Here is a 16,477-nt window from a genome sequence, read left to right on the forward strand (position 1 = left end):
CACCAAATTGGATTTAAGAGGTGCATATAATCTCATCCGCATCAGGGAAGGGGATGAGTGGAAGACCGCATTTAATACCAGAGACGGACACTTTGAATATCTGGTTATGCCCTTTGGGCTCTGCAACGCCCCTGGTGTCTTCCAGGACTTTGTAAATTACATTTTTCGTGATCTGTTATATACCTGCGTGGTGGTTTACTTGGACGACATTTTGATTTTCTCTTCTAACCTCGAAGAACACCGCCGTCATGTCCGCCTGGTTCTTCAGAGACTCCGGGACAATCAGTTATATGCCAAGATGGAGAAATGTCTCTTTGAATGCCAATCTCTTCCCTTCCTAGGATATTTAGTCTCTGGCCAGGGACTTCAAATGGACCCAGACAAACTGTCAGCTGTGTTGGATTGGCCACGCCCCTCCGGACTCCGAGCTATCCAACGCTTTTTGGGGTTTGCCAATTACTATCGACAATTCATTCCACATTTTTCCACCATTGTGGCCCCAATTGTGGCTCTAACCAAGAAGAACGCCAACCCTAAGTCCTGGCCTCCCCAAGCGGACGAGGCATTTAACCGTCTCAAAACTGCCTTTTCTTCTGCTCCCGTACTCTCCAGACCTGATCCATCTAAACCCTTCTCTCTGGAGGTAGACGCCTCCTCAGTGGGAGTCGGAGCTGTACTCCTACAAAAAAACTCTTCTGGACATAACGTTACTTGTGGTTTCTTTTCTAGGACCTTCTCTCCGGCGGAGAAAAATTACTCCATTGGTGATCGAGAACTACTGGCCATAAAACTGGCTCTTGAGGAGTGGAGGCACCTGCTGGAGGGCTCCAAATACCCAATTATCATATACACAGATCACAAGAATCTCTCTTATTTTCAGTCTGCCCAACGGCTGAACCCACGCCAGGCTAGGTGGTCGTTGTTTATTGCCCGTTTTAATTTTGAGATTCATTTTCGCCCTGCTGACAAGAACATCAGGGCTGACGCCCTCTCTCTCTCCTCTGATGCCTCTGAAATGGAAGCCTCCCTGCAACACATTGTTCCTCCTGACTGTCTGATCTCCTCTTCCCCAGCTTCCATCAGACAAACACCTCCTGGAAAGACTTTCGTCCCTCCACGCCAGCGCCTCAAGATTCTCAGGTGGGGACACTCCTCGCATCTCGCCGGCCATGCTGGCGTCAAAAAATCCATCCAACTCATCTCTCGATTTTATTGGTGGCCTACCCTGGAGGCAGATGTTGCTGATTTTGTTCGGGCTTGTACAGTCTGTGCCCGGGACAAGACTCCTCGCCAGAAGCCTGCCGGTCTCCTTCATCCTTTGCCTGTTCCTGAGCTACCATGGTCCCAGATTGCCATGGACTTTATAACGGACCTGCCTTTATCCCATGGCAACACAGTCATTTGGGTGGTCGTTGATCGTTTCTCCAAGATGGCACATTTTATTCCACTTCCAGGTCTTCCTTCTGTGCCACAGTTGGCAAAACAAATTTTTTGCACATTTTTCGCCTTCACGGGCTTCCCACGCATATCGTCTCGGATAGAGGCGTTCAATTTGTGTCGAAATTCTGGAGGGCTCTCTGTAATCATCTTAAAATCAAATTAAATTTCTCGTCTTCCTATCATCCCCAATCCAATGGGCAAGTAGAGAGAGTTAACCAGGTTCTTGGTGACTATTTGCGACATTTTGTTTCCTCCCGCCAGGATGATTGGGCCGATCTTCTACCCTGGGCTGAATTCTCGTACAATTTCAAAATCTCTGAATCCTCTGCTAAATCCCCGTTCTTTGTGGTGTAAGGCCGTCACCCTCTTCCCCCCTTCCCCACTCCCACGCCTTCTGGTTTGCCCGCTGTTGATGAGGTTACTCGAGACTTCTCCACCATCTGGAAAGAGACTCAAAAATCCCTCTTACAGGCCTCATCCCGGATGAAGAAGCATGCCGACAAAAAAAGAAGAACTCCTCCTGTCTTTGCCGCCTGGAGACAAAGTGTGGCTCTCCGCCAAGTATATCCGCTTCCGTGTCCCCAGGTATAAACTGGGACCACGTTATCTTGGACCCTTTAAAATCAAATGCCAAATCAACCCTGTCTCCTACAAACTCCTTCTTCCCCCTTCTCTCCGTATTCCTAACACTTTTCATGTTTCTCTCCTTAAACCGCTTGTCCTTAACCGCTTCTCTCCCAAGGTTGTCGCTCCAGCTCCTGTCTCCGGGTCCTTAGATGTCTTCTCGGTTAAAGAAATTCTCGCATCTAAGACGGTCAGAGGTAAAAAAAAAATTCTTGTAGATTGGGAGAATTGCAGCCCTGAGGAGAGGTCACGGGAACGAGGATAACATTTTCGACAAGGACCTCATTCACAAATTTTCAGGTTCCAAAAAGAGGGGGAGACCCAAGGGGGGGGGGGGGTACTGTTACGCCGAGCGCTCCGGGTCTCCACTCCTCCCCGGAGCGCTTGCAGCGTATTCCTGTTCGCAGCGCCCCAGTCAGACCAGCTGACCGGGAGCGCTGCAATAATGTCTCTAGCCGGGATGCGATCCGCGATGCGGGACGCGCCCGCTCGCCATTCGCATCCCGGCCCAATTACCAGACTCATTCCCCGTCTGTTCTGTCCCGGCGCGCGCGCGCCGGCTCTCTGCGATTTAAAGGGCCGGTGCGCCACTGATTGGTGCCTGGTTCTAATTAGTGTGTTCACCTGTGCACTTCCCTATATAACCTCACTTCCCCTTCCCTTCCTTGCTGGATCTTGTTGCCATTGTGCCAGTGAAAGCGTTTCCTTGTGTGTTCCTAGCCAGTGTTCCAGACCTCTTGCCGTTGCCCCTGACTACGATCCTTGCTGCCTGCCCTGACCTTCTGCTACGTCCGACCTTGCTCTTGTCTAATCCCTTGTACCGCGCTTATCTCAGCAGTCAGAGAGGTTGAGCCGTTGCCGGTGGATACGACCTGGTCACTACCGCCGCTGCAAGACCATCCTGCTTTGCGGCGGGCTCTGGTGAAAACCAGTAGCAACTTAGAACCGGTCCGCCGGCACGGTCCACGCCAATCCCTCTCTGACACAGAGGATCCACATCCAGCTTGCCGAATCCTGACAGAAGTGGTGCTGCGTAGTATAAAGTTTAAAGTACCACATGAAGTTAATTGTCACACATAGTTAACTAATACTACATAATGTACATATGTCTAAATCTTTTTTTTAAACTGTAGATTTTTATTAAGGTTTTCAAATACAGAAAAAATAAAAAATAAACAAGGGCAAATAACAACAGGAGTCAAAACCAGTCCCGGACATCATTGGGCAATCAGGACAAAAAAGTAAAACAGTGTAAATGTCCAGGACACTCCAGCAGGATCCAGCAATAGAATAAGGTATACAACCAAATACCATATGTCTATATCTACATTAGGGCTGTAGCATTTACAGTAATACCAGTCCACAAATGTCTATAATGTCTAATGTCTAATATTTTCTTGTGCCCAGGATACTTTACTGGCCAGAAGGTATTCCTGTTAACTAACAGCACACATACAGTAAAAAGGTAACACTAATGTCTAATGTTGTCTAGTGATGTATATAGAGTTCTGGGGAGCAGTGTGTCCAACCAAGGGACCCCAGTATCCAAGACATTAGGTAAAAAGCCTCTGGCAGTCCAATGCGTTCAAGTTGTGTCCATTGTTATGTATAATGTCTTAGAGTCATATTCCCAAACAGTTATAAGGTTAACAAGCCTTCACAAAATTCAGAGTGTATATGGACATTTTATACTACATGGACACTTTGTCTTCATCCACTCACTAATTGCAAACCTGGAATATGAACATTGTTTGAAATGCCCCAGGAACTGTTTGTGGTCCCTGTGGTCATTCCGGTTCTCTGCCCTCCAGGACTGGGCATCAAGGATGACTCCATTTAAGAGGTGGAGTTTGTGGTGACCCAGTACTTCTCCTGCCCTGTCAGGTAGAGTCTCTCCATGTCCCCAGGGCCCCCTTTATGTGTTATCCTCTATGTACATAAATTTTATAATAAAATGTACTGTTTCTTTAATAGCTGTTACCATGTGAATATTACCCAGGAGACACTAGTGACCAGGTGACCTCCCAGGTGACCTATGGGCTCCTTGCACAGCCCCCTATAAAACCAGGGGAGGGGCTGCAATCTCTCTCTTAGCTCATTGCTATTCCTGCTGAGGTCCAGTGCTGTCGTCTCAGTGTCCGGAGCATTGGAGGCCTCAAGCCTAAAGTCTGCAGCCACGAGTCAGCTCAAGTAAGATAAAGTCATCGTCTTGTCAATTGCCAAGTCAGTCAAGTCTTCTATATAGTCACCGTGGCCTGCACTAAAGTGTCCCGACATACTGCAAGTCCCAGCAAGCCTGCGAGGTCTCTGTGTAACCTCCTTGGGATATTGGCTGTACTGCAAAGACTATCACCTGTCTACCCTCAGTAAAGCTACAGTAGTCTGTAACTTGGCACCAGTGTCTTCATTGCCCCCGTGCCTAGCTGAGGACCAGCGGTATTACCTTCGGGTGGTTAAGACTAAATGACGCCCTGGCGTCACTACAAGAAGGGGTTAATAACATCTGCCCCTAGGGTTATAACAGCTACCCTGCATTGCAACCCACTGACACCACAAAGTCATGGAGGAGGCCAGGAGAACACTATAAGTGTGACTGAACCTATAGAGAAGACATAATGGAGGAGGCCAGGAGAACATTATAAGTGTGACTGAACCTATAGAGAAGACATCATGGAGGAGGCCAGGAGGACACTATAAGTGTGACTGAACCTATAGAGAAGACATCATGGAGGAGGCCAGGAGGACACTATAAGTGTGACTGAACCTATAGAGAAGACATCATGGAGGAGGCCAGGAGGACACTATAAGTGTGGCTGAACCTATCGAGAAGACATCATGGAGGAGGCCAGGAGAACATTATAAGTGTGACTGAACCTATAGAGAAGACATCATGGAGGAAGCCAGGAGAACATTATAAGTGTGACTGAACCTATAGAGAAGACATCATGGAGGAAGCCAGGAGAACATTATACGTGTGACTGAACCTATAGAGAAGACATCATGGAGGAGGCCAGGAGAACACTATAAGTGTGACTGAACCTATAGAGAAGACATCATGGAGGAGACCAGGAGAATATTGTAAGTGTGACTGGACCTATAGAGAAGACATCATGGAGGAGGCCAGGAGAACATTATAAGTGTGACTGAACCTATAGAGAAGACATCATGGAGGAGGCCAGGAGAACATTATAAGTGTGACTGAACCTATAGAGAAGACATCATGGAGGAGGCCAGGAGAACATTATAAGTGTGACTGAACCTATAGAGAAGACATCATGGAGGAGGCCAGGAGAACATTATAAGTGTGACTGAACCTATAGAGAAGACATCATGGAGGAGGCCAGGAGAACATTATAAGTGTGACTGAACCTATAGAGAAGACATCATGGAGGAGGCCAGGAGAACATTATAAGTGTGACTGAACCTATAGAGAAGACATCATGGAGGAGGCCAGGAGGACATTATAAGTGTGACTGAACCTATAGAGAAGACATCATGGAGGAGGCCAGGAGGACACTATAAGTGTGACTGAACCTATAGAGAAGACATCATGGAGGAGGCCAGGAGAACATTATAAGTGTGACTGAACCTATAGAGAAGACATCATGGAGGAGGCCAGGAGAACATTATAAGTGTGACTGAACCTACTTGGGATATTGGCTGTACTGCAAAGACTATCACCTGTCTACCCTCAGTAAAGCTACAGTTGTCTGTAACTTGACGACAGTGTCTTCATTGCCCCCGTGCCTAGCCCAGGACCAGCAGTATTACCTTCGAGTGGTTAAGACTAAACGACGCCCTGGCGTCACGACAAGAAGGGGTTAATAACATCTGCTCCTAGGCTTATAACAGCTACCATGCATTGCACCCAGCTGACATCACAACGTCATGGAGGAGGCCAGGAGAACATTATAAGTGTGACTGAACCTATAGAGATGACATCATGGAGGAGGCCAGGAGAACATTATAAGTGTGACTGAACCTATAGAGAAGACATCATGGAGGAGACCAGGAGAACATTATAAGTGTGACTGAACCTATAGAGAAGACATCATGGAGAAGACCAGGAGAACATTATAAGTGTGACTGAACTTATAGAGAAGACATCATGGAGGAGGCCAGGAGAACATTATAAGTGTGACTGAACCTATAGAGAAGACATCATGGAGAAGACCAGGAGAACATTATAAGTGTGACTGAACCTATAGAGAAGACATCATGGAGGAGGCCAGGAGAACATTATAAGTGTGACTGAACCTATAGAGAAGACTTCATGGGGGAGGCCAGGAGAACATTATAAGTGTGACTGAACCTATAGAGAAGACTTCATGGGGGAGGCCAGGAGAACATTATAAGTGTGACTGAACCTATAGAGAAGACTTCATGGGGGAGGCCAGGAGAACATTATAAGTGTGACTGAACCTATAGAGAAGACATCATGGAGGAGGCCAGGAGAATATTATAAGTGTGACTGAACCTATAGAGAAGACATCATGGAGGAGGCAAGGAGGACACTATAAGTGTGACTGAACCTATAGAGAAGACATCATGGAGGAGACCAGGAGAACATTATAAGTGTGACTGAACCTATAGAGAAGACATCATGGAGGAGGCCAGGAGAATATTATAAGTGTGACTGAACCTATAGAGAAGACATCATGGAGGAGGCCAGGAGGACACTATAAGTGTGACTGAACCTATAGAGAAGACATCATGGAGGAGGCCAGGAGGACACTATAAGTATGACTGAACCTATAGAGAAGACATCATGGAGGAGGCCAGGAGGACACTATAAGTGTGACTGAACCTATAGAGAAGACATCATGGAGGAGACCAGGAGAACATTATAAGTATGACTGAACCTATAGAGAAGACATCATGGAGGAGGCCAGGAGGACATTATAAGTGTGACTGAACCTATAGAGAAGACATCATGGAGGAGGCCAGGAGAACATTATAAGTGTGACTGAACCTATAGAGAAGACATCATGGAGGAGGCAAGGAGGACACTATAAGTGTGACTGAACCTATAGAGAAGACATCATGGAGGAGGCCAGGAGAACATTATAAGTGTGACTGAACCTATAGAGAAGACATCATGGAGGAGGCCAGGAGGACACTATAAGTGTGACTGAACCTATAGAGAAGACATCATGGAGGAGGCAAGGAGGACACTATAAGTGTGACTGAACCTATAGAGAAGACATCATGGGGGAGGCCAGAAGGATACTATAAGTGTGACTGAACCTATAGAGAAGTATTTATCAGCTGCTGTGTGCCCTGGAGGAAGTCATGTAGTCTTTTCAGTACTTATCACGAGTTATCATTTGGTTTTCATTTTACTTGACCCCCTTTTAATTAGCAGGATTTGGCTTCCAGGTGTCTTTTATACAGATAACAAGCTGAGATTAGGAGCACTTTCTTAAAGGGAGAGTTGCCTGTATAAAAGACAGGTAGCAATCAGAAGCAAGCAATCAAATTCCAAATTCTCCACAATGGCCAAGACTAAAGAGCTGTCCAAGGATGTCAGGCACAAGATAGTGACCTCCACAAGGCTAGAATGGGCTGCAAGACCATTGCCATGACCATCACCAAGACCATCAACAAGAGAAGGACCTTCGCCTGGACCATTGCCAGGACCATCGCCAAGACCATGGCCTTTACAACAGATGGTGAAAGAAACACAAAATACCTGTCTATCACCTAGACCAAGACCATTGCAAAGACTATCGCCATCGCTGAGGACCATCGCTGAGCAGCTCAAGGAGAAGTTTACAACAGTTGGTGAAAGAAACACAAAATACCTGTCCATCTCTTTCGGTCGGAGGCTCCAGAACGGTGAGGAGTCAGCCCAGAACTACATGGGAGGATCTTGTCAATGATCACAAGAAAGCTGGGACCATAGTCACCGCATCACAGGAACAATACATGGGCACTGGAAATGGGTGGTGGTTGCCTAACAACATCTCCGAGATGTCAGGAAACCTGGAGGAGAGACTACAAGAGACGTCCGACCAGGAGGAGACTACAAGAGACGTCCGACCTGGTGGAGACTACAAGAAACGTCTGATCTGGTAGAAACTACAAGAGACATCTGACCTGGAGGAGACTACAAGAGACGTCTGACCTGGAGGAGACTACAAGAGACGTCTGACCTGGAGGAGGCTACAAGAGACGTCTGACCTGGAGGAGGCTACAAGAGACGTCTGACCTGGTGGAGACTACAAGAGACGTCTGACCTGGTGGAGACTACAAGAGACGTCTGACTTGGTGGAGACTACAAGAGACGTCTGACCTGGTGGAGACTACAAGAGACGTCTGACCTGGAGGAGACTACAAGAGACGTCTGACCTGGAGGAGACTACAAGAGACGTCTGATCTGGTAGAAACTACAAGAGACGTCTGACCTGGAGGAGACTACAAGAGACGTCTGACCTGGAGGAGACTACAAGAGATGTCTGATCTGGAGGAGACTACAAGAGACGTCTGATCTGGTAGAAACTACAAGAGACGTCTGACCTGGAGGAGACTACAAGAGACATCTGACCTGGAGGAGACTACAAGAGATGTCTGATCTGGAGGAGACTACAAGAGACGTCTGATCTGGTAGAAACTACAAGAGACGTCTGACCTGGAGGAGACTACAAGAGACGTCTGATCTGGAGGAGACTACAAGAGACGTCTGACCTGGTGGAGACTACAAGAGACGTCTGACCTGGTGGAGACTACAAGAGACGTCTGACCTGGTGGAGACTACAAGAGACGTCTGACCTGGTGGAGACTACAAGAGACGTCTGACCTGGTGGAGACTACAAGAGACGTCTGACCTGGTGGAGACTACAAGAGACGTCTGACCTGGTGGAGACTACAAGAGACGTCTGACCTGGTGGAGACTACAAGAGACGTCTGACCTGGTGGAGACTACAAGAGACGTCTGACCTGGTGGAGACTACAAGAGACGTCTGACCTGGTGGAGACTACAAGAGACGTCTGACCTGGTGGAGACTACAAGAGACGTCTGACCTGGTGGAGACTACAAGAGACGTCTGACCTGGTGGAGACTACAAGAGACGTCTGACCTGGTGGAGACTACAAGAGACGTCTGACCTGGTGGAGACTACAAGAGACGTCTGACCAGGTGGAGACTACAAGAGACGTCTGATCTGGTAGAAACTACAAGAGACGTCTGACCTGGAGGGGACTACAAGAGACGTCTGATCTGGAGGAGACTACAAGAGACGTCTGACCTGGTGGAGACTACAAGAGACGTCTGATCTGGTGGAAACTACAAGAGACGTCTGACCTGGTGGAGACTACAAGAGACGTCTGACCTGGTGGAGACTACAAGAGACGTCTGACCTGGTGGAGACTACATGAGACGTCTGATCTGGTTGAAACTACAAGAGACGTCTGACCTGGTGGAGACTACAAGAGATGTGAAATGGAGGCCGAGGTGACGGAGTCTATGGAGACATTTACCGGATGTGCCGGGAAGTTTCCCACCATGCATAACGTGTTGAAGCCTCTGCCCCCTGGTGTTCATAGGTGACACTGATTATGTGAGGTGGGTCACTACTCACCCGATATTTAGAATGTGACAGCCCGTAGTCACCGATCTTCACAGTCAGGTCCACAGACAGGAGACAATTCCTCAGGGCGAGATCGCTGCGAGAGAAGAAACAGATGTCAGACAGAGACCAGAAGAACATGGCTAGAGTCTGTGCAGTGATCCCCCTGCCACCCGGAGACTGCAGAACTACAACTCCCAGCATGCCCAGAGAGCCAAAGAAAAAGCGCACTAGGGAAAGATTTATCAAATCCTGTCCAGATGAAAAGTTGCCCAGTTGCCCATAGCAACCAATCAGATCAGGCCTCTGAAAAATAAAAGAAGCGATCTGATTGGTTGCTATGGGCAACTGTTCCTCTGGACGGGTTTTGATAAATCTCCCCGACTGAGTGGAGACACTGCCCTAATGTGTGGGACGAGACGAACCCCCCAACCCGTCCACCATTATTACCTCCAGATTGGGGGGGCACGCTAATCTGCGAGGACATTCTAGACTTGCTCCAGAGGGGCCTTATTTACTAAAACGTTCTAGATTGGGGTCACTGATCTATGAGAACGTTCTGGATTGTTTATGTTTCTTGGTGGGGGCTCTGCGGCTTATTAAAACTATCTGACCTAATTTATGAGAACATTCTAGACCTGTTCTAGTTTTGTGGAGGAGGTGGCCGTAATGTGGGAAAATGTTCTAGATTTTGTTTTCACTGCGGCTCCCAGGAGCGCCGAGTCAGGAGACGACCATCGTGACAAATATGGAGGCCGTTGGATCTGTCAGTCATCTCTACAGACACTATATGGGCCCCGGCTCTCAGTCATCTCTACAGACTCTATATGGGCCCCGGCTCTCAGTCATCTCTACAGACACTATATGGGCCCCGGCTCTCAGTCATCTCTACAGACACTATATGGGCCCCGGCTCTCAGTCATCTCTACAGACACTATATGGGCCCCGGCTCTCAGTCATCTCTACAGACACTATATGGGCCCCGGCTCTCAGTCATCTCTACAGACACTATATGGGCCCCGGCTCTCAGTCATCTCTACAGACACTATATGGGCCCCGGCTCTCAGTCATCTCTACAGACTCTATATGGGCCCCGGCTCTCAGTCATCTCTACAGACACTATATGGGCCCCGGCTCTCAGTCATCTCTACAGACACTATATGGGCCCCGGCTCTCAGTCATCTCTACAGACTCTATATGGGCCCCCGGCTCTCAGTCATCTCTACAGACTCTATATGGGCCCCGGCTCTCAGTCATCTCTACAGACACTATATGGGCCCCGGCTCTCAGTCATCTCTACAGACACTATATGGGCCCCGGCTCTCAGTCATCTCTACAGACACTATATGGGCCCGGCTCTCAGTCATCTCTACAGACACTATATGGGCCCCGGCTCTCAGTCATCTCTACAGACACTATATGGGCCCCGGCTCTCAGTCATCTCTACAGACACTATATGGGCCCCGGCTCTCAGTCATCTCTACAGACACTATATGGGCCCCGGCTCTTAGTCATCTCTACAGACTCTATATGGGCCCCGGCTCTCAGTCATCTCTACAGACTCTATATGGGCCCCGGCTCTCAGTCATCTCTACAGACACTATATGGGCCCCGGCTCTCAGTCATCTCTACAGACACTATATGGGCCCCGGCTCTCAGTCATCTCTACAGACTCTATATGGGCCCCAGCTCTCAGTCATCTCTACAGACACTATATGGGCCCCGGCTCTCAGTCATCTCTACAGACACTATATGGGCCCCGGCTCTCAGTCATCTCTACAGACTCTATATGGGCCCCGGCTCTCAGTCATCTCTACAGACACTATATGGGCCCCGGCTCTCAGTCATCTCTACAGACTCTATATGGGCTCCGGCTCTCAGTCATCTCTACAGACACTATATGGGCCCCGGCTCTCAGTCATCTCTACAGACTCTATATGGGCCCCGGCTCTCAGTCATCTCTACAGACTCTATATGGGCCCCGGCTCTCAGTCATCTCTACAGACACTATATGGGCCCCGGCTCTCAGTCATCTCTACAGACACTATATGGGCCCCGGCTCTTAGTCATCTCTACAGACACTATATGGGCCCCGGCTCTCAGTCATCTCTACAGACACTATATGGGCCCCGGCTCTCAGTCATCTCTACAGACACTATATGGGCCCCGGCTCTTAGTCATCTCTACAGACTCTATATGGGCCCCGGCTCTCAGTCATCTCTACAGACTCTATATGGGCCCCGGCTCTCAGTCATCTCTACAGACACTATATGGGCCCCGGCTCTCAGTCATCTCTACAGACACTATATGGGCCCCGGCTCTCAGTCATCTCTACAGACACTATATGGGCCCGGCTCTCAGTCATCTCTACAGACACTATATGGGCCCCGGCTCTCAGTCATCTCTACAGACACTATATGGGCCCCGGCTCTCAGTCATCTCTACAGACACTATATGGGCCCCGGCTCTCAGTCATCTCTACAGACACTATATGGGCCCCGGCTCTTAGTCATCTCTACAGACTCTATATGGGCCCCGGCTCTCAGTCATCTCTACAGACTCTATATGGGCCCCGGCTCTCAGTCATCTCTACAGACACTATATGGGCCCCGGCTCTCAGTCATCTCTACAGACACTATATGGGCCCCGGCTCTCAGTCATCTCTACAGACTCTATATGGGCCCCAGCTCTCAGTCATCTCTACAGACACTATATGGGCCCCGGCTCTCAGTCATCTCTACAGACACTATATGGGCCCCGGCTCTCAGTCATCTCTACAGACTCTATATGGGCCCCGGCTCTCAGTCATCTCTACAGACACTATATGGGCCCCGGCTCTCAGTCATCTCTACAGACTCTATATGGGCTCCGGCTCTCAGTCATCTCTACAGACACTATATGGGCCCCGGCTCTCAGTCATCTCTACAGACTCTATATGGGCCCCGGCTCTCAGTCATCTCTACAGACTCTATATGGGCCCCGGCTCTCAGTCATCTCTACAGACACTATATGGGCCCCGGCTCTCAGTCATCTCTACAGACACTATATGGGCCCCGGCTCTTAGTCATCTCTACAGACACTATATGGGCCCCGGCTCTCAGTCATCTCTACAGACACTATATGGGCCCCGGCTCTCAGTCATCTCTACAGACACTATATGGGCCCCGGCTCTTAGTCATCTCTACAGACTCTATATGGGCCCCGGCTCTCAGTCATCTCTACAGACTCTATATGGGCCCCGGCTCTCAGTCATCTCTACAGACTCTATATGGGCCCCGGCTCTCAGTCATCTCTACAGACACTATATGGGCCCCGGCTCTTAGTCATCTCTACAGACTCTATATGGGCCCCGGCTCTCAGTCATCTCTACAGACTCTATATGGGCCCCGGCTCTCAGTCATCTCTACAGACACTATATGGGCCCCGGCTCTCAGTCATCTCTACAGACACTATATGGGCCCCGGCTCTCAGTCATCTCTACAGACACTATATGGGCCCCGGCTCTTAGTCATCTCTACAGACTCTATATGGGCCCCGGCTCTCAGTCATCTCTACAGACTCTATATGGGCCCCGGCTCTCAGTCATCTCTACAGACTCTATATGGGCCCCGGCTCTCAGTCATCTCTACAGACACTATATGGGCCCCGGCTCTTAGTCATCTCTACAGACTCTATATGGGCCCCGGCTCTCAGTCATCTCTACAGACTCTATATGGGCCCCGGCTCTCAGTCATCTCTACAGACTCTATATGGGCCCCAGCTCTCAGTCATCTCTACAGACACTATATGGGCCCAGGCTCTCAGTCATCTCTACAGACACTATATGGGCCCCGGCTCTCAGTCATCTCTACAGACACTATATGGGCCCCGGCTCTCAGTCATCTCTACAGACACTATATGGGCCCCGGCTCTCAGTCATCTCTACAGACTCTATATGGGCTCCGGCTCTCAGTCATCTCTACAGACACTATATGGGCCCCGGCTCTCAGTCATCTCTACAGACTCTATATGGGCCCCGGCTCTCAGTCATCTCTACAGACTCTATATGGGCCCCGGCTCTCAGTCATCTCTACAGACACTATATGGGCCCCGGCTCTCAGTCATCTCTACAGACACTATATGGGCCCCGGCTCTTAGTCATCTCTACAGACTCTATATGGGCCCCGGCTCTCAGTCATCTCTACAGACACTATATGGGCCCCGGCTCTCAGTCATCTCTACAGACACTATATGGGCCCCGGCTCTTAGTCATCTCTACAGACTCTATATGGGCCCCGGCTCTCAGTCATCTCTACAGACACTATATGGGCCCCGGCTCTCAGTCATCTCTACAGACACTATATGGGCCCCGGCTCTCAGTCATCTCTACAGACTCTATATGGGCCCCGGCTCTCAGTCATCTCTACAGACACTATATGGGCCCCGGCTCTCAGTCATCTCTACAGACTCTATATGGGCTCCGGCTCTCAGTCATCTCTACAGACACTATATGGGCCCCGGCTCTCAGTCATCTCTACAGACTCTATATGGGCCCCGGCTCTCAGTCATCTCTACAGACTCTATATGGGCCCCGGCTCTCAGTCATCTCTACAGACACTATATGGGCCCCGGCTCTCAGTCATCTCTACAGACACTATATGGGCCCCGGCTCTTAGTCATCTCTACAGACACTATATGGGCCCCGGCTCTTAGTCATCTCTACAGACTCTATATGGGCCCCGGCTCTCAGTCATCTCTACAGACACTATATGGGCCCCGGCTCTTAGTCATCTCTACAGACTCTATATGGGCCCCGGCTCTCAGTCATCTCTACAGACTCTATATGGGCCCCGGCTCTCAGTCATCTCTACAGACTCTATATGGGCCCCGGCTCTCAGTCATCTCTACAGACACTATATGGGCCCCGGCTCTTAGTCATCTCTACAGACTCTATATGGGCCCCGGCTCTCAGTCATCTCTACAGACTCTATATGGGCCCCGGCTCTCAGTCATCTCTACAGACACTATATGGGCCCCGGCTCTCAGTCATCTCTACAGACACTATATGGGCCCCGGCTCTCAGTCATCTCTACAGACACTATATGGGCCCCGGCTCTTAGTCATCTCTACAGACTCTATATGGGCCCCGGCTCTCAGTCATCTCTACAGACTCTATATGGGCCCCGGCTCTCAGTCATCTCTACAGACTCTATATGGGCCCCGGCTCTCAGTCATCTCTACAGACACTATATGGGCCCCGGCTCTTAGTCATCTCTACAGACTCTATATGGGCCCCGGCTCTCAGTCATCTCTACAGACTCTATATGGGCCCCGGCTCTCAGTCATCTCTACAGACACTATATGGGCCCCGGCTCTCAGTCATCTCTACAGACACTATATGGGCCCCGGCTCTCAGTCATCTCTACAGACACTATATGGGCCCCGGCTCTCAGTCATCTCTACAGACACTATATGGGCCCCGGCTCTCAGTCATCTCTACAGACTCTATATGGGCCCCGGCTCTCAGTCATCTCTACAGACTCTATATGGGCCCCGGCTCTCAGTCATCTCTACAGACACTATATGGGCCCCGGCTCTCAGTCATCTCTACAGACTCTATATGGGCCCCGGCTCTCAGTCATCTCTACAGACACTATATGGGCCCCGGCTCTTAGTCATCTCTACAGACTCTATATGGGCCCCGGCTCTCAGTCATCTCTACAGACACTATATGGGCCCCGGCTCTTAGTCATCTCTACAGACTCTATATGGGCCCCGGCTCTCAGTCATCTCTACAGACTCTATATGGGCCCCGGCTCTCAGTCATCTCTACAGACACTATATGGGCCCCGGCTCTTAGTCATCTCTACAGACTCTATATGGGCCCCGGCTCTCAGTCATCTCTACAGACACTATATGGGCCCCGGCTCTTAGTCATCTCTACAGACTCTATATGGGCCCCGGCTCTCAGTCATCTCTACAGACTCTATATGGGCCCCGGCTCTCAGTCATCTCTACAGACACTATATGGGCCCCGGCTCTCAGTCATCTCTACAGACACTATATGGGCCCCGGCTCTCAGTCATCTCTACAGACACTATATGGGCCCCGGCTCTCAGTCATCTCTACAGACACTATATGGGCCCTGGCTCTCAGTCATCTCTACAGACACTGTTTGGGCCCCGGGTGCACAGGGTGTTCTTTCTTGGGTGGTCTCTAACTCTAGGAGCCTGCTGCCCTCTCCACTATATTTCTTTGGAGCGGCAAAATGCCGGACTGTTTCACGTGGACGCCCCAAAAGAGGGCCCCCCATTTATCAGAGAGTAATGAATAGGGCCTCAGACCAAGGTTGTGTGTCCCATCCAAGCCCAGTAAAGATGTCCTCCGCCTCCAGCGTATTGTATGGTCACAGAGACTCTGCTTCCCCTTTGTGTGCCGCCATATTGGTTCCTGGCAGGAGAAATCTGCACACTCAGGGTGACATCTGCGCCATTTACCCTTTGTGATTGGTTTATGTGCGCTGCTCCCACACGTACAGACGGCGAATACGATGGCATCAGAAGATGTAAAGTGACGTCTGAATTATTGTGTTTACTGGGACAGGAACATCCTCAGAACATAAGGGGCCGGATATTAATGCGCTCCCTGCATATCCTGTACACAATTGTTTACTCTGGGGTTGCCATGGTACCCAAAGTACTTCCTGTCATGTGACCTTGGCTGTTAAGAACACTCCTAAGAAGGGAAGTCATGTGACAGGAAGTCCCGTCAGGGTAGAGTTTGTGAACTAATTGTTTACTTCAGAACCTCAGAGCGGTCACAGCGACAATCTGATGACGCAGGAATTATAATCATTAATAACCCTA

The 16,477-nt window shown here is 49.7% G+C and overlaps 1 protein-coding gene across 2 annotated transcripts in view; it reads right to left on the bottom strand.

The window, feature by feature from the left end:
• AATK (apoptosis associated tyrosine kinase) overlaps positions 1 to 16,477 on the bottom strand; it is a 169,330-nt gene that overhangs the window by 79,293 nt on the left and 73,560 nt on the right. For both annotated transcript variants that reach the window (XM_056553872.1, XM_056553871.1), the window contains exon 7: positions 9,645 to 9,729. In XM_056553872.1, the coding sequence (XP_056409847.1) occupies positions 9,645 to 9,729 (85 nt within the window). The remainder of the gene's footprint in view (positions 1 to 9,644; positions 9,730 to 16,477) is intronic.

The sequence above is a fragment of the Hyla sarda genome, unplaced genomic scaffold, assembly GCF_029499605.1.
Source record: "Hyla sarda isolate aHylSar1 unplaced genomic scaffold, aHylSar1.hap1 scaffold_423, whole genome shotgun sequence".
In the NCBI taxonomy this organism is placed as follows: domain Eukaryota; kingdom Metazoa; phylum Chordata; class Amphibia; order Anura; family Hylidae; genus Hyla; species Hyla sarda.